This window comes from Lissotriton helveticus, chromosome 5_1, assembly GCF_964261635.1.
Source record: "Lissotriton helveticus chromosome 5_1, aLisHel1.1, whole genome shotgun sequence".
Classification (NCBI taxonomy): Eukaryota; Metazoa; Chordata; class Amphibia; order Caudata; family Salamandridae; genus Lissotriton; species Lissotriton helveticus.
Window position 1 is genome coordinate 256064801 of NC_136065.1, and position 26943 is coordinate 256091743.

Genomic DNA, 26943 nt, shown 5'->3' on the forward strand with positions numbered 1-26943 from the left:
GTCAAGCAAATGGTCAGGCTGCCATGTTATATGGTCAGAATTGGTACCGAGACGGATATGGAGAGGAGCGGAGCGGAGCGGAACAGCCGGCGGCAATAGATAGGCAGGCAGGCAGGAAGATTAACAGGGAGATGAGGTGTTTTGCAAGAAGGAAGGTCTGGGTAGGATGAAACATCCGGAATTACGCTATGGGGCAGTGTACTTTTTTCCGGAAGACGGAGTGCATCTATCTCAGTATGGGATGGAGTTGTACATTGTGCAATTGAGGGAGGCACTAGATAGGGCCATAGGAGTATGCCGACACCCTAAGAGACAGGATGCCTAAGGGGGGGGGGGGTTGAAAGCCGTAGGACGACTTGCGAGTGGCGGTTTCTCCTAAAAGTGCAGGGGGGGGGGGGAGGGGGGAGTTATGAGGTATGGGTTTACAGTTGGGTAGATATAAGAAGTTATATAGTTAGGCAGGTAGGAAAGTTGGAAATTGCAAGTTGGTGTTTATAATTGTTGCAGGGGGGATCCAATTTTAGGGGTGGGGGATCCAATTTTAGGGGTGAGGGGAGCAGGGTGTGTTAGGAAGTATATATTTAGTGAGGCTTAGTTTTGTTCTGCCCAGGCCAAGGGTATGTATTTGTAAGGTGCACCTGTTTCAAATAAAGCGGCCTTTTGCACACCAACAAGCTGGTCTGTGGTATGTCTGCCCCTCCCCACCCCAGTATGGGCCCAATAGGGCTTTGGGAGGGGCGGCCGACCAGCGGGAGGCCTGGCCCTCTCGGGGGATTTTGGCCCGGGGAGGGGGGAGCCAGCACCTCAGTTGGGCTTTGTGGGGCTCCTTTTGGGCTGGTCTTGGGCTATCTGGGCAGCCAGCACCTCAGTTGGGCTCCTTTGGGGCTGGTTGGGCTGGTCTTGAGCTATCTTTGGGCCAGTGGCATATTTAGCCAGACATTTTGGGAAACTATCCACCATTTTGGTGGTAGTGACCCAGCAGCCGGCTGTAGGTGTCCTGGGGGTTTTTCTGTTTCCCGCCCACCCTTTGTTTCTTTTAATGGGGGGGGGGGGGGGGGGGGGGGTTACTGGGTTGTAGGATTGTGTAGGATAGGGTTTTTTATAAAGTGGTCTTGTTGGGACCAGGTGCATCGGGGGGTTCTATTGTATGGGGTTTTCGTCGCTGGAACAGGTGCTGGTGTGTTTTTTTTTGTAGTCCTTTGTGTTGGCAGTTTTCCTAAAAGTGCAGGGGGGGGGGAAGTTATTAGGTTTGGGTTTACAGTTGGGTAGATATAAGAAGTTATATAGTTAGGTAGGTAGGAAAGTTGGAAATTGCAAGTTGGTGTTTATAATTTTTGCAGGGGGGATCCAATTTTAGGGGTGGGAGGGAGCAGGGTATGTTAGGCAGTATATATTTAGTGAGGCTTTGTTCGGCACAGGCCAAGGGTATGTATTTGTAAGGTGCACCTGTTCCCAATAAAGCCTTTTGCACACCAACAAGCTGGTCTGTGGTAGGTCTGCCCCTCCCCACCCTAGTATGGGCCCAACCTCTGTTTTACAACACTTCTCATATTCATTGTAAATTTATATTTGCTATGGTGTTTTGAGCACTGACCTATTTGTCATTTTTTGTTTAAATGTTAACATACACAACCTCTCACAAGATTTCGCTTAAATGCACGCATGTATATTTGTGCGACATTCAAACTTTGCTCCATACCATTTACACTATTTTTGCTTGATTTTGTTGAACTGTTCTAGGGATAAGCAATGTGCATGCTGCTGTATCTTCTCGGGGGGGGGGGGGCAGAGTACTTTCTGTGATAAGATAGCAGCTCTGTAACAACTCGAGTGTTCGGTCCTGGTATGCATGTTGTCTCTGCAGTGTTAACTCTTAAGCTCTAGTATTACTCCATATTCTCTTACGACTGTATTAATCAAAGTGCCATAATAAGATATTCTAGTGCATCAGCTCTCTTTTGACACGCAACTTACCTGCAATATGTCGCCTTTGTTTGCCCCTGTGTTTGAATGCTCTGTAGGCTCTTTGATCACCTGTATTTATCTAGTGCCTGAGCTCCTTTAAACTTTGCATCTTTATGGCTTCAGTAGATTTCTGGAATCAGACCTCAGGTGATGCCCATTTGTGGTAGATGGTTGGCAACCCTAAACTTTTTTAGGATGTTGGTTCCATGGCGACCCTATATGGCTCTGAAGGTGTAGAGGACCTTGAGACAGCCTTTACTTGATGCAATGTGCTTAATGAGCTGTGCAGTTCCAACTTCAACAACAAGCGAGACCATCTGATCTACACAAGGAAAATGATTTCACGTTACACAAAAACCTGGAAACTTAGCAGGTCTTAAGATTTATTCAGGCAAAAATTGATCAGATGTGAAAACAATCTGTGGAAACAAAGGAGATTTGAAATTATTTCCTGACTAAAGGCAGACTGAAAAACAAAAAAAACACAACCCAAAAAAACACGTAAGACGACTCTTTTCCTAAAAATTAAACATCTCACATTTCTATTGCTTGTTCTCAAAACAAAATGGAGTTTCTAGTTTGTGTTATACTGAACAGGTATTTTCAGCATGTCCATTTAATCACAGTTTCACTTAATCCATTCGACTCCGATTAAATTGCCTAGATACAAGAGCAAAGCCTTGATGGGTCTTTAACCTGTAAGATACTGCGGTGACCTTACAACGCAATGACAGCTTGATTGTCCATTAAAGTAGATTGCATTAAAATTCATAAAAAGTCTGAATCTCCCCTTCCTTATTTTGATTGGCATAAAATGTGGCATTAAAATATTTCTCTGGTGGAACGGGGCCATGAGGTTGGAGTGTGTGTGTGTGTGTGTGGCTGGGGGAGGGACTTCCATCGGTAAATTTGAATCTTGACCATTGTTTGAAGAGACAATTGAGAATTTTAAAAAAAATGGTCCATAGCATTTCAATAAGAAATGGAGTGAAGTATTGTTCGATTTTAGGTCTTACAAAAATCCAACTTCAGCCGCTCAGTCTTGTACCGGTTTCGAACAATCAGTGTAGCAAGTTCACTTTGGTCACTACTTGCTTGCAACCCATTATAGAATAGTGCTTCTCCCCTAGCGTGTAATATTTTAATTGGCTTGCCATGTTCTCAATGTTGCTGTTATCTGGATAGTAACCTTCCCTCAGCATCTCGTCCAAGAAACAGTTGATAATATGGCTCTTCTCCAGGAGGATGAACGGAACGATCTCTGAGCGATCCCACAGAGGATGATGCTGCCTCAACGAAGATTCTATAATACTAACAAGTTCTTTCCGCTTCCTGTGCTGCGACAAGTCCTCATTGGATGCATTCTGAAGGACATACTTGGTGATCCCGTTAGAACCAATGTTGCTAATCAATATGTAGATGGCATTGAGAAACTCATTGCTCTGTTGTGGCTGAAAGTACCCATGGAGCACGTCAAGTAGAAGTGGAGGCATTTCTTCCATCTCGTCTAGGATGAACACTGGGATCTTCTCCTCTATTTCTGCTCGAACCACCATATCAGAAACATTCCCAGATAGGTCGATTTGGCAAGAAAGCACATCTGATTCAGCGGGGCAGTTGTGCCCTGTATAGTACTGAAGCACAAACTCACCACCCATGACTGAACGGAAGTGCTTGGCCAGAAGCCGCCCCATGTGACTCTTTCCAACCCCACTTGGCCCATTTAGCGACATCACCAGTGGCTTGTTGTGTATGTGAGTGGCAAGGTAATCCTTCAAGAGGTCCATAACAGTGTCCACCGCCAGTTTTTGGCCAAATATGTCCCGATGCATGGTCTTCTCAAGACCATCCAGGTCATATTTCTGTACATTGTCGTCCAAGTTTTCAATGGCATTTAAAATTTGAAAGATGATAATCCCAATGAAAAGAAGCAGGCATCGTTTGGCCTTGCTCTTCTCTTCAATGGGAAGGTACTTTCGTGAATTAGGTGGATATTGTACAGTTCTGGACTGCTTTCGTTTCTTTTTACGCTTTTTAAGCACCGGCAACTGCGACATCTGCTCCAAACTTGGGGTATCAAAACTAAAATGTTGTGACTTTTCAAAGCCAACAGTGTTAAAAAATGATGTTTTGTCCATAGAGATTTGCTTTTGAAGAAGTCTTGCTTGCCTGGTCTCTTGTGACCTCCCCCCGGTGAGGTCCAGGTGAAGCTTGCTTTTCTTCAAATTCCTAATCTGGCGTCGCAAACGGACCACAGCTCTTACGGGGCACGAAGCCAGGGACATCTTTCTGGAGCTTTCGGGCGCATCCGTGCAGGGCAGGACTTCCTCCATGTCTATGTTGTTGCCGTTAATTGCATAAGAACTGGGTTAGCTAGAGAAAAGTGTCAGAAAAGAGAAGTGTTACAAGTTGATCAGAAGTGAATACACCTTATATTTATTCATGCATTGGTTTGATCACATTTCAAACCACTTAAACAAAGTTGTCCTCCCCTCAGGCTTGAAACTAAGGTTTGGATTGGGTTAAATGTAAAGCCACTGGAATTATGCCATTTTGCGGCAGCTGCGTTTTCTGCATTATTATAGAGTTGCTGCATGCCACTCAATCTTTCATCTGGTGCACAAACTTAAGGCTTTACTTAAACAAGCATTTGCAATGCAATAGGTCTCGCATTTTTTTTTATTTACAGCTGTTGGTGTGAAAAATTAGTTTTTTACTTTTCAGTTTTTTATTTGCAGTTGAGTAGTTATATTTCCATAGTGCTTTTGGTGTAGAAAAGCAAAAGTAAAAAACATTGCCATTTTTAACTCCAATAGCTCTAACTTTAATAAATGTGAGACCTTTTGCATTCCAAATGCTTCTTATTCAAGCCATGCTGCAGGGTGCAGTACCATATGTGGCTAAAAGATTCATATGGATTTGCAATATAAATATGTTATAGTTACTACAGTGTAAAAATAATGTAACTGCATATTTATAAAAAAAACTGCAAAGAAAAGAAATTTAAAGCGTAACGTAAATGGTTAGTATAACAGATGACTTTTGGTACTGGGTGTTATAAAAGAAACCCAACCACATATTACAGAACACGCCCAGAACCAACATTGCGCAGAATAAAGAAATTATATATGTATATGTACACGTACGTACACACACACACGTAGAAAAAGGTTTTATTTTATCAAAAAAACAGTATATTACAGAACTAGGACGAATCAAGCTTTCGCAAAAATTAAGGGAGAATGGTTCCAACTTTGAAGCTGGGGATTCGTTCGAGTATTGCTGTGGTCCCAACATCCTGGGCAAATAAATTAGTTTCCTTATATGTAAAAACATATGTTATGGCCTTAACTGCTGCTATTTGATTCACTTCACGACGTTTGGCGACTTTGTTATAAAAGCAGGTGTTAATTATTAATTGCCGTGGTGTGCACCATAAAACCCAGGCTCAAATTGAGCACAAATTTAAAGGCTAAAATGATTTAAAACAAAAGCCATGTTAGACAGATATATTATATATATATATATATATATATATATATATATATATATATACACACACACACTACTCTGCAGCGACACGGGTTGCACAAGCAAAACACATGTTGTACAGCCTACAACAACAGGCGTGGCCTAACAGCATGTGTGTTTGGGAAAATCCTGTAATACATTTGTCTGTATGAAAATGTATTTGTCCTTAAGTGAAGTTTAAAAAAAGTGCAAAATCTTTAGGTTTAATAGACATATTTGCAGTATGGATGGTACAAACATTTTTCAGAAACCTATAGTAAAGTGCAATTGTGTTTCGAAAGCAGGATGTTAATGTATCCAGCAAGGAAATAATGTAGCCATTGGCTGAAAGTTCACAAACTGTGAAATGAGTAGCATGTGGTAAAGTACATGTTCTGTTTACTGTCTGGATGCAAATTATCCATATATAAAAGATGGAGATGCTGATAATTATCAAAAGGCCTTCTGATGCATGTGGGAAACAGGATGCTTAATGACTTGGGTTTTGAAAACAAAAAGAAAGAATGCAATGTGTTCACTGTTGACTTAAAAGGCCATCCAAGACACAAAAAAAAAAAAAAAAAAAAAAAAAAAAGTGTTGTACATTAAATATGAATGAAAACATTTAACCAAAGAGACAGAATATTTATTTAGTATGGAAAAAAATTATAGTATTAAGTGGTATTATTTAAAATTACTTTCAATACTTTTGGGTGATTCTTTCGGTATGGAGTGCCGTGGTGCACACTGGAAAACCCAGGCTAAAATTAAGGACTAATTTAAATACAGTTAATTTCACTGTGAAATGTGGCCTAGGGAGTGTAAGAGAGTGAGATGGCAAAACAGATGAGGAGAATGGGAGAAGAGGAGAATGGGAGCAGGAGAGAAAGTGTGGAGAGAGCGGCTAAGAGGCAGACAAAATAGGAGTAAGCGAGGGCAAAAGTGGGGAGAAATTAGGAAAGGGTTGGGAGAGAGAAGGAGAAAAATGTTAAAAAGGAAAAAGTGTAAAGGGGTAAGAGCAGAAAAGAAGGATCAGGTGAGATAGGTAAATCAATGTGCTGTAAAGAAGAAAGAAAAGCGTGGGAGTGAAAGGTCATTGTGGAGTGGATGAGGCATGAGTGAGAAAGAGGACAATTCTATGGTGGGGGATTAAAGTTTAAGTGGACCCAAAAATGCTATTTATTTTGTATGTACCTAAATTATGTAAAAGTGGTGTTATTTAAAAATCACTTCAAAACCGTGGGATGATTTTTTTTTAAGAGTATGTGTTAATTAGTAAGTGGATTGGTGCGCACGGGAAAACCCTGGCTTAAATTAAGCACTAGCTTAAAGGCCAATATTTTTTACATAAATACCTGCACACATTTACCCCCAATACCTACTAAAAAAATCATTTAAAAAAAGCTTGGGGTACAGAAGAGAGGCCTTGAGTGGCATGGAGCAAAGCAGAGTGGCGCCGAGTGGAGTATAGTAGAGTGGGGTAAAGACCAGTAGAGTGGGGCAAAGCCCAGTAGAGTGGGGCAAAGCGGCATTGAATGGAGTAAAGAAGAGTGGCATGGAGTAAAGTATTGTAATTGCATTTATATAGTGCATACTACCCCTGACGAGGCGAAGCGCTTTTACGGCGAGTAGCACACTACTCCAGAACCCATAAACAATTAGTGGTGAATTAGTATAGTGAAATATTAAAGTAATTGGAGTGGTGGATATGTTAGTCAGTTATTTGGATTGAGAAATGATAGCGGAGGGATAGAAGAGGAAAAATGTTTGCATTTATATAAAACTAGCTACAAATCATGAGGTGTTGAAGCGTTTTTGCTGTGAGTAGCACTCTACTCCTGAATCGATAAAGCACAGTGACGTAGAGTAAAGCAGAGAGGAGTAAAGCAGAGAGGGGTGAAATACAGTGGAGTTGATTGAAGCAAAGCGCTGTTGATAGGAGTGCAGTAAAGTCGGGTGGAGTACAGTAGAGTGAAGAGGAGTAAAGGAGAGTTGAGAAGAATGGAGTAAGACTGAAGGGATTGAGCAGAGTAGAATAAAGCAGAGAGGAGTAAAAGGAGAGTAGAGTAAAGCAGAGAGGAGTAAAGGAGAGTAGAGTAAAGCAGAGAGGAGTAAAGCAGAGAGGAGTAAAGGAGAGTAGAGTAAAGCAGAGAGGAGTAAAGGGGAGTATAGTAGAGCAGAATGGAGTGCACTATAGGACAGTGATGTGGAGTGAAGTAAAGGAGAGTGGTGGGGAGTTGTGTAAAGCAGAGTGGCGTTGCACAGAGGGGAGTGGCGTGAAATGAAGTGGAGTAAAGGAGAGTGGAGTAAAGAAGAGTGCTGTCCATTGTAGGAGTAAATTAGTGGTGTGGAGTAAAGCAGAGCACAGCAGAGCAGCGTGGAGTGGAGCAAAGCAGTGTTGCGCTGCATGGAACAGAGTGGCGCTGCATGGAACAGAGTGGCGCTGCATGAGAGTGTGGGTGTAAGACAGATGCAAAGAGGAGGAGAATGGGAGAAGGAAAGAAAATGTGGTGAGTGGCTAAGACACAGAATAGGAGTAAGTGTGGACGAGTATAGAGAGAAATTAGGACAGGAGTGTAAGAGAAGGAGGAAATGTTAAAAGGAAAAGTGTGAGAGGGAGTAAGCGAAGAAAAGAAGGAAAGGATCTGATGAGAAGTAAATGAAGGCGCTGTAAAGAAGAAACAGAATGTGTGAGAGAAAGGTCATTGTGGAGTGTATGTGGGGAAATATTATTTACTTTGTGTGTTTGTAAATGTATTCTGGATTAAAGTGGGTTTATTTAAAAGCACTTCAATCAATACTTTTGGATGATTTTTGTATTTTAAGAGCATGTGTTACTTATTAAGTGCTGTTGTGGGTAGAGGAAGACTCCAGCTGAAATTAAGCAGTAGTTTTAAGTCTCAAATTATTTATATAAATGAGTGGGCGCACATGTACACCCAGTACTTAGTTAAAAAAGAAAATCTTAAGGCAGATAAGCAGTGTGGATGGTACAAATACATGCCACACAAATTTGTTTTGGATATTAAAATGTAAAAATATTGTAACTGATATTTATGACACCGAAAAGAAAAGCAATATAGTGTAACCTAATTAGTATATATAACGCAGATGACTTTTAGTACTGGGTGTTATAAAAAACTAACGGGATATTACAGAACACGCACCTTCTACAGCATGCACAGAACCAACATTGCGCAGAAGAATATATATCTCTAAACTAGAGTAGAAATAAATTTTACTTCAGCAAAGAAACAGTATATGACAGAACTAGGATGAAAAAAACATCGGCAAAATAAAGGGAGAACGTTTAAGACTTTGAAGCTAGGGATCAAAGTTCAAGTGCGTACAACTGTACATAGTTAAGAAAAAAGCGCACAACCTCAAAAGTTAATTTTAGCCACAATACAATGACACCCAGTACACTGAAAAAAAAAATCAGTTCACAGCATATTACATATCGCGAACAAAAGCAATATTGTGGAAAATAAATAAAAAATATAAAAGATACATTTCACTTCTTCATGTTATAGAAGACAAACCGCATATTATGTAACATGCCCGTTACAAAGCACAGTCTCAAAAAACATTGCGCAAAATAAAGTAGTATGAAAACTACAACAGAAATACGTTTTAATTTAGCAAACTAACAGCATGTTAGCAACAGAAATACATAATTGTGAATAAAATCCCAATTGAGATTTCCTAGTAAAGGAGTCTTTTAAAGAAAAAAAAAATAGGAGGGAAGTTATGGCTATCAAGTGTGGTTACAGCATAAGGACTCCAAAGCAGGGAAAGCATAGTGTACTTTCCACACCTACTTTCTACTCTCGTCTCAGTATAAATGTCAAATTGCATTGGTGCCTCTAATTAGTTCCCCAGAATATTTAAAATGTAAAAGAAAGGGGTCAGCACTTGACATAAACTAGGCCTGGTTTATGATGCTCATCTGGCAGCACAGACCTCCATCTTCTCCTCCAGGCTCCTCTATGAGGCAGGAACCATGACCGACTGAAGTGAAAGCGAACCAGCGTGGTGCTCTGAAAGAGCGCTGCGCTGATAGAAACTGAGAGCTCATTGAACAAGCATTGGCAAAGCCAATAGGTCTCGCCAATGGTTTGTAGCCACGCTACACAGCGTCCCTCACGCTGTGCAGCATACCTATAGTAAAAAAAAATTAAACTTTGCATGGCTAGCCAGCCTCATCATGGACACTTTGTTTTTAGATACTGATCCAAGTAAGATCGGTAATCAAAAATAAAACGTGCAAAAGCGTTTAATACTTTTTAACCTGTCCGCTGCGTCGAACGTTCAGCTCCAGTGCTGAACGTTCGAAAAACGGGTGGGGCAGCGTCAGCCAACGGACGTGCGCAGCACTACCAAGTTAGTGCACGCGACAACCGTTGGCAGACGGCAGCAGCCAACGGGTTTGGGTTAACCCATTTACCGCGGTGCAGATTTCCGCGGAGCGCTGAAGATTGCAAAAACCCGCGGTTCACGACGAGCTCAGCTCGTCATGAGTGTACGAGAGGTGTACCTCATGAGCGTCGAAGGGGTTAAAGCAATCAGGGAAATAGACACAACCACAGGGAGAACATGGGGTGAAGCAACATGGGAAGGGCAGGGGAACACAGCAGCAACACGGGGAAAGGCAGAGGGACACCAAAGCAACAGGAGGATGGCAGAGACTTAACAGAAAGTGTCCATGTCATTTTGTTGACAAACATGCATGGTGCCTACACAATGAGGCTTGCAGCACTGCAGGTGGGTGCCTGGATTGTGCAGGTCTTAGGGGCGTTGTTCAACTATGGTCCACTCACACAAGCACATTTAAAAAAGTAGTAGACCTACTCCTTGTGCCTCAAGCAGCACAGTATAAATCTGCACAAATGTGACTGTCCGGGGGCACATCAGTGCATCCCCAAGGCCGATGAGTAGCTGCACAGAGCACTATGGGAATGGATAGCCAGCACTGTCCCAGCATCTGATAGGACTGTGGTTCCAGTCCTGGGGTCTTCTTCTGAAACCTTGCCATGCTGCTCTGTCTGGCTCCTCGTTAGACATCATGGCTTGCTAGCTCCTATGACCAGCATGATTCCTGCTCAGTTGCTGCCATGGAGCCTTTGATTTATAATAAAAGGAAGAAAGGCAAGTTAACCCTTTGGGCGCAGCTGGAATTCAACCGCGGTGCGGGAGAATTCCACCCATACAAATATCAGACTGCCCCCGGAGGTCCGACGCACACGCCCACCGCAACGTCAGACGGCCGGGGGCCGTACGATGAATGCAAGGGGCTTAAAAAATTATTTTTTTTTTAAATCAGTTTTACTTCTCCATGTATGAGTGAGATTGAGAGTGAATGAGAGACTGTGTGTTAGCCTCATGTCTTTGGGAAACTTTCACTCTCACTGAGTCACAATCAATGAGTGAGAGAGGGAGTATGAATAAATGAAAGTGATGAGTGAGCAAAGCAGTGTAAGTGAATTAGAATGAATGAGTAGAGGGGAGATTGAAAGTGGGAGTGAGTCAGGGGTGCCCATATCAATGGTGCAACAGGTGCAGCTGCACATGGGTGCAGAGGCCCTGGTGCAACTGCACTGCTCCACTATTAAAGCAGAACACCTGTAACCCAGGAGTTCACATCGTAGCCTCTGTACACCAGCAGTTGTGAGTGAGGTTCAGTGGCTATAATAATGTGTGTGCGCGCAACAGAGCGTGCAAGAATACATTTGTCTGTGGGGGCATCCGAGGCAAATTTTGAAAGAAAAGTGAACCAGTGGCTGGTATTATGCCTCCCCACTCTCAGGCATCGCCATCAATCAATAAACCAACTATTGAGTTGTTGAGCAAGACTACGGCGAGAATGAGGTGAAAAACAAAAAGTGGTATTACCGATTTAGTTTATCTACTTGAGCAGAGAGGATTGTCATATCACTATGTGCTGACGGAAGAACCTGATCTTTAAAGTGCCTATTGCTTCATATATCCACCTTAATGGTAGGTATCTTACAAAAGTAGAGGGGAAAGGATGCAGCCTTATGGCTAGAGTGTTCGACCTTGAAGCTGGGGAACCGGGTTCAAGTCTAGTCATAGACGCTCAGCATCCTATGATTCTGGGCAAATCACTTACACCTAGATTCATCAAAGTCCCGTTTTGCGAGTCTGTAATAGCGATTCATAAGGAATCGCTATTAAGGACTTGCAAAACGGGATCCATGTAGGAATTGCAAAAAATATTGCGATTCCTAGATCTTCCTTAATTGCGATTAGCAAATTTCTAATCGCAAATAAGGAATAACTTCCCATTCATTCCTATGGGAATACAGGTCCATAGGAATGAATGGGGAGTTATTCCTTATTTGCGATTAGCAATTTGCTAATCGCAATTAAGGATGCGATTTCAAGGGTGCCTGGGGTGTCGAAAGGACACCCTGTAGCACTCCTGAAATGCAAATTTACACAGGTGTTGCGCACACACACGTCCAAAGGACATGTGTGTGTAACATGCAACTGAGAAAAATGCACTAAAGTGCTTTTTTCTATTTTTTCGCTATTTACCATGAAGTCAGACTTCGTGGTAAATAGCGGCCAAATATTGCGAATTCGCAATTTAAAATTGGTTAATGAATTGCATTTAAGGAATCTCAAATAGAGATTCCTTAAATGCAATTCCTTGCAAATATGCGGTTTCGCAAATAGCGATTTTTGCATTTGGGATGATAAGTCCCAAATGCAAAAATTGCGCTCGCAAAGGGCCAGATTCTGAGAATCTGGCCCTTTGCGAGCCGATTTTTCGTTCATGAATCTAGCTGTTAGTCTCCCCGTTCCTAACAAAAATGAACGTGTCCACCTGTTACGAAACTGGGGCTCATGTAAAGCACTCTTATAGCAGATGTCTTCGAATCTAGTTTGCGCTATATAAAAGTGAAAAAAAAAACAAGTAGGTTTAACCCATACACACTTCACATGATGCGCTTCATCATTGGGTCTACTACGGAGTGAGCAGGCCTTCACCATGGTAAAGAGGTCTTCACAGGACAGCAGACATCAATTCTACTCGCCCCTCAATGCTAGCACATTGCATTTTTCCCCTCCGAGGCTATACTCACTTTACCCATGTCCACTCCTCTCTCCTGGTTGTGCAAGTATGTGATGGGATTAACCACTAACTAGATCACAAGGTGTAGGGAGTGATCTGCCATTCCTTACAATGAATACAGTCATTGCCTCCTTCGCTCGTGCAATGACTCTGCCGGAGGAAGGATAGGTCAGCATGCGGTTACATTTTTATTGAGATGCTCGGGGTTTGGTGAAAATAGTGGATACAAGTAAAGGGATGGATTGGAGTTGCGCGTAAAAAGGAAATGAGAGGGATCCATACAGGTCACGCAAAGAAGGCTGGGCAATTAGCAGCCAGCCCGGACACTGTAGATGCATGGTGTGAATGAACAGAATGCCTGGCAGCAGGTGGGTGTGATTGGTAAGAGGTAAAATTAGGACCAGTTCTTCTCCCGTACGCCTCATGAAGCTTTGTGGAAGCAGTCTACCACAGCCCCTCTGAATTGTGATCATGGTCACATTGCCATGCTAAGTCTTTTGACCCGAACAAATTGCAAAGTGTACTCCATAATAAAATACCTCGAGCATACCCCAGTCACCCCTACACTTTCAACATCTGTTGGGATGAAAACATCCTCTGTATGGTTTACAAACATGTCTACTACCCTGCTTGCCCACCTGTTATTATTTAGCACCCTGTTTTTTTGGATGTTTAGCTCGTCTCATGCTAATCCTCCATGTGTGTCAAGGCCTAGACCTGCCTTGTGACAAGAGTTTTGTCAGAGACCTAGAGTGTGTACCAAGCTTTCTCTTGAGACACCCTTGCACAGTTTATGAACACACTGAACATGGTACAGCAAGTCACATAATTAACACTCAAGAAGGCAATAGGCTTGACATGGTCCTCTCAGCATCACCAATAATCCAATACAAACCACCCATACCCCTGCAATAGACCAACCTCGCCGACATCCTCGTGTGCCTTCTCAGTGTCTCATCAACAAACCAAGGTCAACCCAAAAGAGAAGAATAAACCTTCAGACCATTCAAAGTTTTCTCCATAGAAAAACTATTGCTTGAACTACTCTCACCCTATAAACGCCATGCCTGATAGCAACACAATTCTAAACAACTTCAACACTTTTCTGGCAAACTACATAACAATTCATGCTCCAATTAAAAATTTTAAAAAACGGCACAAGTGGAAGCCAAAGCCTTTGGCACTCTAAACACCTTGCCGACTATGAACGATCCATCTGCAAACAGGAAACAAAATGGTGGGAATCAAAACTAAGTAGTATTTCATGATTCTGTATTCCCTTAGTGCAACATGCAGACCACTCATCAAATCAGCCAAACCAAAGTACTATACCTACATCATCAATACTATGACACTAACAGAAGTAAAATGCTTTTCAAAACAATCAACCAATGCATCCACTTCCTGACGAACCCACCCATTCCTTACGCCACAGAAAAGTGCAATCACATCTACTGTTTCAATACAGGAGCTATGACACCATGTCAACAGCAGGCCTGCTTCATCTTTTACCCAGCCCTTTCAATCAAATACCACAATGGTCATCCTTCACTACCCTATCTCTTGAAGGTCATGACGATATATTAAACTCCTCAAAGTCACTTCCCAAAGAAGATGTCCTACCCTCAGCCTTCATCAAAGGTCTCTCTAGAGGCAATCTCTCTACCGCAGCTCATAATCATTGCCTTACTCACTCAGGCATCTTACTTGAAGCTCTGAAGACAAGCCAGGTCCTTCCACTTCTAAAGAAATGAACACTAGACCGTGATGACCTCACCAACTACAATCTCATCACTCACCTACAATCCATTGGGAAGATAATTGATAAAGCATTCAACAGTCAACACCAACTCACATTAATGCTAACCATCTCCTGCACAACTACCTGTCTGGCTTCAGTTCACACCCTTTTGTACCGCTTTGTTCGCCATAAGTTGGCCGGGTATGCTCAGACGCGAGTCCCTTGCTCACTTTGCCACTGGATTCAAGCAAACCTGGCTGAAGACGGCTGGAATGCCAGAAACAGGTCCTAGGAAGCTTGTTCCCGGTCCAGGGAAGGCATGGCTTGGCAGTTCGGGCTGGACTGTTCCCATGAGGCACAGGGTCAGACTGATTTGCATATGGCCATGTCTGAACTGGGGTGGGAGAGTGGGCTAAAGAACAGTGATGGATTAAACCCAGATCTGTTGACTGGGTGCGAGTGTTTGATTGGTTCAGAGGCTCCGTCCGTCACCACCCCCTTTTGTACCGCTCAGTTCACACTATAGCACAAGACCACTGCCTTACATAATACCCTCCTGACACAGAGGAGGATAACCTCCCAATATTATTAGACCTCACAGCGGCCTTCACCACAGTTGACCATCCCATCCTCTGAAGCACCCTGGATTGTCAAATGCAATGGAAATGTCCTTCACTGTTTCTCTTCCTACCTTTTCAACCAACACCACTTTGTTCACATGGGTATCTCCAGGTTCCGAAAGAGCCCCATCACTCAACGAGTCCCCCAGCATTTCATATTGTCCTCCATCATCTTCAACCTATAAAGGGAGCCACATGGTGCTCTACTCACAGATAGCAGCATCAACATTTAACAATAGGCCGATGGTACATAATTATACTTAAACGTCTTCCCTACATTGCCAGCACATTATCCAGACCTGGATGTCCAGGGTATACCTTAACCCAATCAAGCCAGAAAACCTGTTATTTGCCAAGATCATAAAGTCTAAACTAACAACTGTGTATTTTCCTTCCGATTCAGAGCCATGCTCTGACAAATTCAACACAATATTTAAGGGGACAAATCCTCAGTGAACATGCTCTTGATGGGAAATGCAGCTATCGCCTGGAACTAAATGAGTTTCTTGATCCTTAAAATAAATGCACACCTACTCTTTCCTCAAAATAATATTATTGCAAATATGTTTAGAGTCCAGCAGGCAGAAAGTTTCTGAAAATAAAACAATAGCACATAATTTTCACCTTTCATCAACCACTCTTCACCCTTCAGGGTCAGTCAGTGTTTCTCACTTTTGGAAAAATCTTAAGATCAACCTAGAGAAGAGAGATCCTCTCTGCCAACATATCCTACACAGTAACCCATTCAAAGCAACTTTCTTCCAGTTCAGGACATAAGGGAAAATGTCACATTTTCAACACCAAAAGAAACTTTCTTCCAGAGCAGGACAGAACGGAAAATATAAAATGTTCTACTCTTGTTGTATCGATCAACATTCTACTATCTTGCTTTGACCATGCTTACAGAAACAACCAAAGCACACATACTTCACGCACCAACTCAGCACAAGAGATGAATCCCCTTCTTCACATCCATTCTACAAACACCTTACACCAATGTTAAGAGACTCATACCTGGGCTAGACGTATTACAAGCTAAGTTGGTCAGATACCCTCCGGGCCACAATCCGTTTAGCTTCTGCACACCTTGTAACCATCAAGCATGTCAACAAAAAATGGGCATGAAAGAACCTAGTTCTCAGTACATGATACTGAATGCTGAAACCATATCTTAAAACTTCCATACTATTCCCAAAGGTTCAGCTTTTAAAAAAAGGCCAAAAACAAACCTCTTAGCACTCTTGACTGCACTGCATGCAGTTGTGGATTTTGTGTCCATGTATGAGGAGCTCATGTTACATGGACACAAGATACACTACTGCAGGTCTTACAGTCGACAGGTGACTGACTTACTACTCAGGGAAGGGAGTAATATAGTGACAGATTGCAGAACTAATCAATCTCAATATCTGTACAACATCTACTCTACTGTAAGCAAAACAGTCAGTGAACATGTGTTTCATGCTCACATCACCTGGTAAACGACTACAGTGCCAAAAACTAACCAACAGGCAAATAAATATGTTTAACATTATGCCAACACCTCATTGCCTTGGGACCATCTCACCCAGACTCGTCTCAAAATTCGCTCCTTCATGTATCCTTCACAACGTGCATGCCAAAGCAGATTTCCTCATCAAACCACATAACCATGGCTAACCCACTATCAACATGATACATACTGCATTGAAATAGTACTAAACCACACCTTGCATTTTCACATTGTGGCCTTCTTACATTCTCATCATCACAGCATCAAGAGAATAGTGACTATCAAACACCAAACATGCATTTCACCCTCTTGGTCCTCTCCTACCAGAACAACCCAACCTGCCCTCAGGCATGCTCACAAGACTAGCAACTTCCTCTCATGTACCTGCTCCTCGGCATCACAACTGCCACAGTGCCAAAGGCCAACATTTCCAATATGTCGCTGGAAGATCAGTCCTGCGATATTCTGTCCTAGGTCTCAAATACAGCACTCATGTTCACGTTACCCCGGTTAAGATGCAACTAAGAAAGGAGTGGCCATGTAGATGCTCAATGGGCCAACAGACAACTCAGGCAAGTTCAGAGCTGCAAAATGATGCAAGACCGGCACAAGCCTTGCAGCAATTAAAGACTCAAACATGTCCAGAACAAGCGAGATACGTAAAACCCAAACAATCTGTGACTAAAGGTTATAGAAGTGCACCTTTGAGTCTAATCCTTGATTTTTTATTTATTTAAAGTAATTTTAACCAGACAATGTGTACTCATACTGCCTTAAATTGAGCATGTGATCTTTTAGAAGCATCAGACAGACTCGCTTTCCTTTATGAAGGATAGGCAATGGTGTATTCATCTTTAACACATCAGTGTTCCTGCATTATGCACTGCTAGCAGGTTAACTGTTTTTAATATAAGCGCCAGAGTGGGTGTGGATTGTGTGGAGGGGACCATGTGGTAGAGAACAGTCCTGGGGTAAGAAAGGGAGTCATTTATTAGTGTAGATGTACAGCCGAGAAAGAACGTGGTAGATGCCAATGGAGCTCTGACAAAGTCCTTCCAATGCCTCCGTCCATAATGAGAGCTTAGGATCACACTCAAGCACTTGGTGTGGAATGATTTGCTTAGCAAGGTGACGTCACATGATCTGGACTTGCAAGTAACAATGACACCCTGAGTTGGATTAAATTCCTGGATCAGGGAAAAGACAATTTATGACAGGTAACAAACCCAGGCAAAATATAGTATCAAGGCAATGTAAACAAAAAAAGAGGGAATATGCACTGTGCCTTGATACTATATTTTGCCTGGGTTTGTTGCCTGTCATAAATAGGCACATGATCTGGATGCACAAAACACACATCCTTAGATCACAGAAGACATGTCGAGAAGCCAGAGCAGTCCATTGTCCAAGTTCATCATTTGGGATAACTATTCTAAGAACAGACACCAGGAGAGAATGACAATGATGTCACTCTGCAGCTGATCTGTGGCATCGAATGTCACTATTTTACCCTGCAACAGCCAATGAGATCCTTGTAACTAGTCTAATGGAGACGGACAATGCAGGCAAAAAATGCAAGCAACTGAGAGCCCCGGTTGGTCCCAGGCAGTTCATAAACTGTGGCAACCAAAATACTGCCCTGAGGCTTTAGGTAATATACAGGTATCACCTTGAGTCACAACTGATGTTGCTGAACCTCATTGCTCAATCTCCTCGAGTGTGCCAAGTCAGTAGACGCCCTACCGTTCAAGGAGAAGCAGCCAGCTCCGAATGTATGACTATCAACTTAATGTTGTGTCAACAGTGTGATCCTAGGGCATATATTCTAGTTAAGTGGCCATATACAAGTTTGACCACCACCTGTGAGCTGGTAGCAAACGCGAAGAAATCACAATGCTAGTTTTTCTACATACAGCATCGTACAGCCAGAGAAGATACCTTCATGTTTGCTGTACTCCAGAGGTTTCACAGCGGTGCCAGAGGAATACACACCCTCACCCTGCCCATCTCCCCCAGACATGAGATCCATGTCCAACCCTTCTAACCAGACTGCATCATTGCCAGCTTGAAGCCACACTAACTCCCACTGTAGAGTTGTGTTCTTTATGGATGTGCTATTCAGAAAACAGCAACAACCAACACCTGAAAGATGCAGCTTAACACCAAACCCCGTGCATTTATCATGTCCAGCACCTACATCCAGGTCCTAATGCACTTTTGCTGCACATTATTTCACTGTTATAACGTTATGGTACCATGTACCAGATTCCGGGTGAACATTGCAACTCCTCTTTTTATCAATTGGCCAGAGGGGTGCATTTTCTTCACCAGCAATGTTACTTTATCCTTTCCACTGGTGGGCGAGGCAGTAACACTGGTATGCGATTGTTAACATTGTATCCCCTTTCTTTAATGATTTATAGTTTTCTTTTTGCTAATAATCATTTTGTTAACACACGGAAAAGAGTTGTTTGTATTCTTTTAGTTATGTTACATTGTTGCCTTGAGATTCTCAAGGGATCTGGTGATCCTGGTTGAAATGCATTCTTTGTCAATAAACATTATATTAATTAAATAAAAGATCGTACACATGATATTTCTACCTGGCATGTTCCCCTATCCCAATCCAGAGGGAAGACAAAACTTTAGCTGCAACATATTACTTTGAATCCAGAACGGAGAAGTAAATAAACAAAGTTGTTTAAGAGCTAGGGCGGTCGACCTCAAATCTGGGGAACTGGGTTCGAGTCTCGGCTGAACATCCTGTGATTTTGGGCACCTCACTTACTCTCCACAAGCTTGTGTGAAAAAATGAATGTGCCTCATGTAACGCAACTGGTGCTATGTAAAGCGTTCTGATACCCAATACCATCAGGTCATGTTTGAGTTGTAGATAGATATAAAAAAAATTTTTTGCAGAGTTTTATATATCTGAAGAACCTGGAGGAATAATTGGAATAAAAACAAAAAAACTGGTCGGCATCAGCATTCATAGGAACAGGATTACGGTTACTCTGAGTTGGTGTTGCCAAAATAACAGTTTCTGACAACAATGAATACAAAACATCACAGCCAGAGCTGCAGTGAAAACATAACAACCAAGAGACCAGTTTGATTAAATTAAAATCAAGGATAAAATTCAAAATGTCACTTCGAAGCCATAGTCTGTAAAGCCTTCCTCAAGCACTCCCAGGAGCCACCATGATTGTCAAATAAATGCGCTCAGTTTGAAGTCAGAGAGAGAAAAGTAAACACCAAAATCCCTGGAAGAGAGAGCCTGACATTTGACTATGAATGCACAGCAAATGTGACAAGATAAGAACAAATTTAAGGCCAGTTTACAGAAATCGAGCACTGGCGGACGAATACAGTAAAATCGGGTTTGGGCAAGGCAAATGACCTAACTCAAGCTGAACAGCTTAAAACAAATAGACCCAGCTAATAGAAAGCAAGCAAATGTGCATTACAAACCGCAAAGACAAAGGCAAACTACAAGCTTAATGCATACCCAGGGAAGCTTACCGAAAGTCCCCAAGATGTCGCAAACCATACACCTGCACTGTCTGGTAGGCTTGGACCTAAAAATAGGACTTTTAAACCTTTCAGTAGCAGACCTTTGCCTTTACCATCATCTTGCTGAAACTAAACATTGCTCAAACTAGGAAAATATATATGCACGAACTCTGGGGCATATTGCCAAGCAATAGCGATAATTATTGCTATTGCTTGGTTAGAGACAAAAATTTACCGCTGAGCTGCGGCGATTTTTATCGCAAATAAACCTTGGTATTACCAATGTTTATCGCAAATGCGATAAAAATCGGCCGCAATGCATGAATATCGCTGAAAAGTCAGCGATATTCATGCATTACCAAGCTAATGCTCTTAGCCATGTTATCCACCTCCCATTGGATAACATGGCTAAGAACTGCTCAGGGCAGGTGATAGCTTTTGGAGATATTCGCGCTTAGCGCGAATATCTCCCTAAGTTGGTAATAGGAGATAGCGATGTTAGCGACTGTTTCCAGTCGCTAACATCTTGGCACGCCCACTTTGCATGTCATTAGTGATAAATATCACTGACATGCAAAGTGGGGCCCAAGATGGTCGCTATCTCCTACTAGCTGTCGCTAACTGGTGTTAGCGACAGCTAGGTAAAAGGGAGATAATTATCTCCGCTTTCTTGGCTTTTAAAGCCAAAAAAGCGGAGATAAACCCCCTTGATAATATGCCCCTCTAGTCTTGAGCACCAAGGAACAAACGAGAGGAAGAGTTAGCTTGATGGCACCAGTCTCAATTTGAAATATGAATTGCTGTTTGTTGCTTAATACCAGCGCGTTTCCTTCAGTCAAGCCGACAAAGGTATGCAACTGTCTGCAGCATCAAGGAAATAGAATGATGACACATTCAAGAAAAGCATCACAGCTCCATGGGTAAACAGTTTGTGCCACGAAATAGGCTTTGGAGGCAGAAGATGGGTTCTGCCTAAACAGATCAGAGATGGAAACACTGCTGAAACAGAACCTTGCAATGGCCAAATAGCTGGTGACAAGCCCAAAGACCATTACACCTTTGACGTATAAATCATTCTACATACACTTCGAACCGATGAAGTGTTTGGAGTTTACACATAAAATCAGATCACACAAGTCACCACTTCAAGAAAGGGCAGACATCTTCAGAAGAGATAATCTATATTTATAGCACACGTGCGAAACATGTTCAATCAATCATGAGGGCAGGGAGCCAATTGCAACTCAACTAATCAAGCACTAAAACTGCACAAAGACAACCCACATTGGCAAAGCCAATAGGTCTCGCTTTCTAAACATGCAAAGGATTAGTGGCAGAGAAACCAAGAACAGTCAGGAAGAGAGATACCAAGGTGAGGCATCAAGTTTTAAACCAAACACACCTTAGATTTAAGTGTAAAAGCTACTTTCATGATTTATATTTTTTTTAAGGACTAACTTTTGCGGATGTATTTAATAGGATTCTATTTAGTTTCTTCATTGTAAGCATGTTTGTTGCACGTGTTTTTGCATATTATGTGTATGTTGTGGAGCAGGTGTGTTCACCTATGCTTATAAGACTTCATTAAAGCCCTTATGAAGTTGAACTGGAGCGACAATGTAATGAAACCTCCACCCTGTCCTTAAAGTCCAGCTTTGGAATACGCAGACTTCGATAGCTGGCAAAGTGCTAACTGAATAAGTTAACTCCTCCCGCCTCCAATCACAAAGTATACTAACTAGAGGAACTACCTCCTATAGTAATTTCTGCAGTGTGTATTCTGGGAACAGCTTCAGAATCCAGCTGGACTCCCTCTCAACTCTACGACCGTCAGTATAATGAAGTACCCAAAAAACCCAGAACATTGTTCACCGACTAATAAACTTGCAGTTCCCTGTGATGTTTTTACTTCCTACTGAGGGCAGAAAAGTGGCTCCTTGCATTATATGTTAGGAATGTACATTAAACATCATTATCCGGTGAAATCGCAGCACCTGTTCCCACTACTAAGAACCGATTCCAGAAAACCCTGCCTCGTTGTAGCCACAGTTTGAAAAAGACTGCAGGAAGGGCAGGGTACTCGAACAAACTCCTTCCTTTTAAAATATCTCTCCCCGAATTCCGGCTCGATACAACAACATCTACTAAACAAACATTAAATAAAAAGCTCGTGCCTAACTCAACTAATGTCCAAAAGAAAAGAAAAAAAATCACTTATCTACCAATTATTAAACCCTAGTGTTTAGTTCCGGGGTAGCTGCTACTAGCCGAAAATCGCCTCAACGCCTAGTCTGGGTTAGTACACACTATATAAATACAATTAGCAGCTTATCACTTCTTTACTGTAAATTGAAAATCTGCACTGTGGTGATACTGAAAAATCAAAGGCAAAAATCCCGAGCAGGGACGCACAGACATCCTCAAGCACAGCTCCTCCGATGGTGTGGAGAAATACGGATTTCGAAACGCTAAAAAAAATATACAGAAGGCGCCAAACTAGTGATCTACAAAAAGATAGGAAAAATCCGGTCTCGTTTGAAATTAGTCTTCCTACACTTCGTTCCACGAAATAGGGCGTACGGGGTCATTTTTCGGGTAGGGCCCGGAGGGCCAGACTGGGGATCGAAAAGCAGCCACATTCCTTTCGCCTACTTGGGCAGTCTTTATCCACCTCTCGCGTTTTCTCCTCTCTTTTCTCCCTCTCTGAACGCGTTATTTCTATTCTCTCTTGAACCCTTCCAGTCAGTGTCTGCTTCAGTTTATGTTTGGGGGCTGGATAAACAGAGGCCCCAGGAGCGGCCCTGGGCTTTTAAAACCGGCCCTCGGGACACTGGGGAAATGCCCTGTGGAATAAAGTGCCCGCCTTCCCCTAAAATATCGAATCTGGATTTTTCACCATCTTTGAACGCACTCTCGCACATTGGTTCTGGTTCACTTACTTATTGCTCGATTTATATCGGAGGACTCACCTGCAGTTCTTTCACAGGCAACGTAAATAAAACATCCGTTCCAGAGTTTTTGTTTTGGCTTGGCATTCTGGGGCGCGCAGTCCCATTGTTCAATCTGGACCTGAAGTCCCAGAATGCAAAGCACCAATAACAAGATGAGCTACTCACGCCTGAATGCGGCAAACGACTTCAGTCTAATAAATATTTTCAGTCAAATAGGGCCCGCTGATAAGGCCGTGATACTCTTCCTCTTCCTCCCGTCAATCGGCTGCTCCGAGCCGCATATCCGCATACACAGGATGCTTTACGCGTACCTGTTTTGCCTCTTCGGTTTAGGTTTTCTTTCCTCAGCCCCTACAGTCCGCCCTCATCTCACTGCCCGCAGTCTTTGTCTCATCTTCAAAATTCCCGCCCTGCCACACCTTCTCTCTTGCTCCCACTTAAAAACCTGCTGCGTGTAGGGGCCGTCTCCAAAGGGCACGTTCATCGTTTAGCTTGAGATGTTTAAGGTCCGTCTGATAGACCCACTCTGTAGGTTTGGCCAAAAAGAAAACAGCATTTGTTGCTGAGCCCTAACAATGGTAGACTCTGGTGAACCTGTTACGCCGGAAATTCCCAGACAACATCTTAGTAAATTCCTTGATCGAGGGTACTGACATTTATTTATTTATTTATTTATGCGATTTTCTATAGCGCGAACTTTACTTTAAGGTGTCAGAGCGCTTTACATAAGCACCCGTTGAAAAAACATAAGGACTTCGGATTACATGCGTTACAAAGAGGATACACACGGAACAAATTGCAAATGTACAAGATGTAAAGTCACACAAGGATTGTATTGTGTTGCATCATGTATGCAGCTCTGTGAATCACGGAAGCGCTTGAACAAATGGATCGCACTTTACTACAGCTTGTAGGGTGTGTGGTTGGACGGATTGTTCTTTTTGTTTTGATCCTATATTGCAGGTTGTTTGATGTCGTGCGTGATCACCACGAGGTTGTCCAACCTGAGATGTGGTCTATAGTATACTGAACTTACATGTTGAATATATATAGGCAGCTTTAAAACAGTCAGTGATCTTAAACAGGTAGGTGAGTAGTGCGACGCTCTCAACCAGTCAATGCATCCAATGCTCCCAGGTCCGTGCAAGTCTAATTGGTCCAATCCGTTTTTTTCTTAGAATTATTTTACTTGAAGTTCTGGTTTTGCAGTGGTTTAAATAGACTACAAGTCCCGGAATTCCAAGAAAAAAACCGGACTGGTCTAACTAGTCACGCATAGAACTGGGACACCTGGCAGCTAAGGGAATGTTGTTGGCCTGGCCCTTGGCTGGATTATTTGTACAACTTAAAGATTTTATTGAAACGCTGTTTTGTGCTGTTTGATTTTAAGGTGAGCGTGGCTCACTGAAAAGTTGCGTGCCTGCTGCAGAGATTTGCCTGTTTCCTGCATCTCACATGTTGCGAGCCCGGCAGGCGTGCTCAATCAGTTAACGCTGCTGCCTGTTGAGTAGGCCTAAAGTTACCTAAAGTTTGTAGGTTTCAAAGGTTTTTTTTAGTCCTGCTGCAGACGTCTCTGTATAACAGTAAGAAAGCTTAGTGGGTTCAGTCTGATTTGACGGCCTCGAGCCTGCTCCTATCACCGGGCCGGGTCTAGGGTTTGCGAGGCCCTGGGGCAAAAGGGAATGTGCGAGGCCCCTCTAATTTAAATAAGTGACCCCTTGAAAGGAGGCCATTCAGAGACACTATGTGAGGCCCATTGTCCAGCATTTTAGCGCCCCACAGTTTTAACTTTCAACCCAAAAGCAATTCTCACACACCCTCAGCTGGATAGGTGTGAAAATTGCTTGTGGGCTAAAAGTTAAAGCTGTAGGGCGGTAATATGCTGGATAATGGGCCTCACGCAGTGTCTCTGAATGGTCTCCATACAATTGGGACAAGGGGAAGCGTCTCCCTCCCCATGGCCTCCAGACACCATCCCTGAGAGGCCGGGGGGGGGGGGGGGGGCTCCCTGGAACCTAATTGCAAGGAGACACCTTTCTTTCAAATTGATTGCTAGGGAAACAACAGGACACACCACCGGTGCTGGGCCCCATGCTGGTAGGCTGAGTGCCATTCCCTGGGCAGCTGCCCACACTGCCCATGCCTAGCGCCAGGCCTGCCAATCACAGTAATAATTATTGGCCAACAGTGCCCAGTGTATCAGTCTCAGAAGGATGAGTGCCTTTCCAAGATTCACAAACCTGCTACCTCCAGGATGCAGAGAGGACACCACACGGCCGCATTAGTCCCCTGAGCTCCCTTGTTCGACCTTTGTATAACTACAGGTTCAAACCACTAAGCACAGTACAATAGCAGAGCGAGCCCAGCCTCTGCCAAAAGGATCTGTCCATATCCTGAAGATAACACACTGACATCATAGCAGGGTCTATGAAAATGGCAACACACATTATTAAAGTGCCAGGCGAAAATCCAGTTTGTTGCGTGTGGTATAAGAAGAAACTGAGGGATGCTGATAAAAACAGGACCAGGAGCCAGAAAAGAGTATATTAAATACATAAAAAAGGATTCCCAGCCAGAGGCCCTTGCAACACTGTCTGTTGCTCACACAATGAATGTATAATGCAATAATGTTTTCCTGTTCTTAGTTAACTCGCCACATTGGTGATGTTTGGTATGAGCAGGGCTCGAGTCGGGGTACCACGCAGGTGGACGGTGTCCCAACACTTATTTTACCGGGGGGACACCGTCCCCCTGCCAAACAGCTGGACTTCACTCTTTGGCCTCTCTGGGACGAGGAGCTCGGCACCTTTCGTGATGTCACTTCCAGTCGCGATGTCACTTCCGGTGACAGCGTCCCCCTACTTCTTTTTTTACGACTTGTGCCCTGGGTATGAGGCACCAACGTGGGTCTCTGACTTCAAAGCGTGCTAACGATAACACACAGATTTGCACAAGTACATCTGTGAGCAGTCCCTCTTCACATGCAATGAGACATTCTGTAGGCAACTCCACCCGCCCTTCTTCAAGCCTCTAACGTTTTGCCTTTTCTGCTCACTCATTTCGGCCTCTGCAGAGAACCCCAGTGAATTCGCAGCCTTGAAACATCATGTTAGCCATGTTGTACACCAGCGTACCTGCTGTTCAGCATGGATTAAATTTAGTGGTGTAGAGGAGAGTGTTAGTAGAGTGGAGTGGTGCGGACAGTCCTTGAGAAGCATAGATTTGAGTGGAAATTTGTGGAGTGTCATAGAGTGTAGTGTCATGGGGTGGAGTGTCATGGGGTTTCGTGGAGTAGTTGTATGTCATGGCCTGAGTGGAGTACAGTGGAGTGAAATGGTGTAGAGTGGAATGGTGTAGACTCTGAGAGAGTCCACTGCGTAAAGGGAGCCTCTCGCAATAGAGATAGGGAAGGGATACCACTTCCCTTGGGATCACAGCTTACTGGACTTTGGACGTTGCCTTGACTCGTCTACCGGTTTGTGTCCCTGTCACCCTTCCCCTCTTCTCCCCATGCTGTGTCTCTCACCCTCCCCCTCCCCTCCTCTTTCCCACCTTCTTTATCTGTCTACTTCCCCTACTCCAACCCCCCCCTGAATCTCTCACCTTGCCTTCTTTTACCCTTACGTATTTGTGCTTATTGTTTTTCTCGACCGTACAAGTAACTGTGTTGCCATGCTCTAAGAACTGTGTAACCTTTGTAACGATGTAATCTGTAACTATGATCTGATGCTCATGTAAAGCGCTCTGATACCTCCGGGTCTAGCCAGCGCTATATAACACTTTTAAAATAAATAAAATAAATAAATAAATAGAGTAGAGGGGTGTATATTAGAGTGGAGTGGAGTGGCATAGAGTGTCGTAGAGTGGGGTGCTGTAGCGCAAAGTAGTGGAGTAAAGTGGCATAGAGAGTGTTGCATAGAGTGTCATAGAGAGGAGGGGTGTAGAGTATCTTAGAGTGGAGTGGGGTAGAGTGGAGTACAGTATCTGTCTTGGTGTGGCAAAGAGTGTAGTAGAACGGAGTATCGTAGAGTATTTTGTCATAAAGTGTCATA

At 43.1% G+C, this 26943-nt stretch overlaps 1 protein-coding gene across 6 annotated transcripts in view; it reads right to left on the reverse strand.

Moving 5' to 3' along the window:
• Positions 1–2324: 2324 nt before the first annotated feature.
• LOC144754408 (torsin-4A-A-like) overlaps positions 2325–26943 on the reverse strand; it is a 132627-nt gene continuing 108008 nt past the window's right edge. For 2 of the 6 annotated variants that reach the window (XM_078642137.1, XM_078642139.1), the window contains exon 2: positions 2325–4338. In XM_078642137.1, the coding sequence (XP_078498263.1) occupies positions 3027–4298 (1272 nt within the window). In that variant the 5' untranslated portion in view covers positions 4299–4338 and the 3' untranslated portion in view covers positions 2325–3026. Of the gene's footprint in view, positions 4437–16811; positions 16928–22909; positions 22935–23202; positions 23300–26943 lie in introns of those variants that run through there. The other 4 variants (XM_078642138.1, XM_078642142.1, XM_078642141.1 and 1 more) reach the window with 4 other exon arrangements.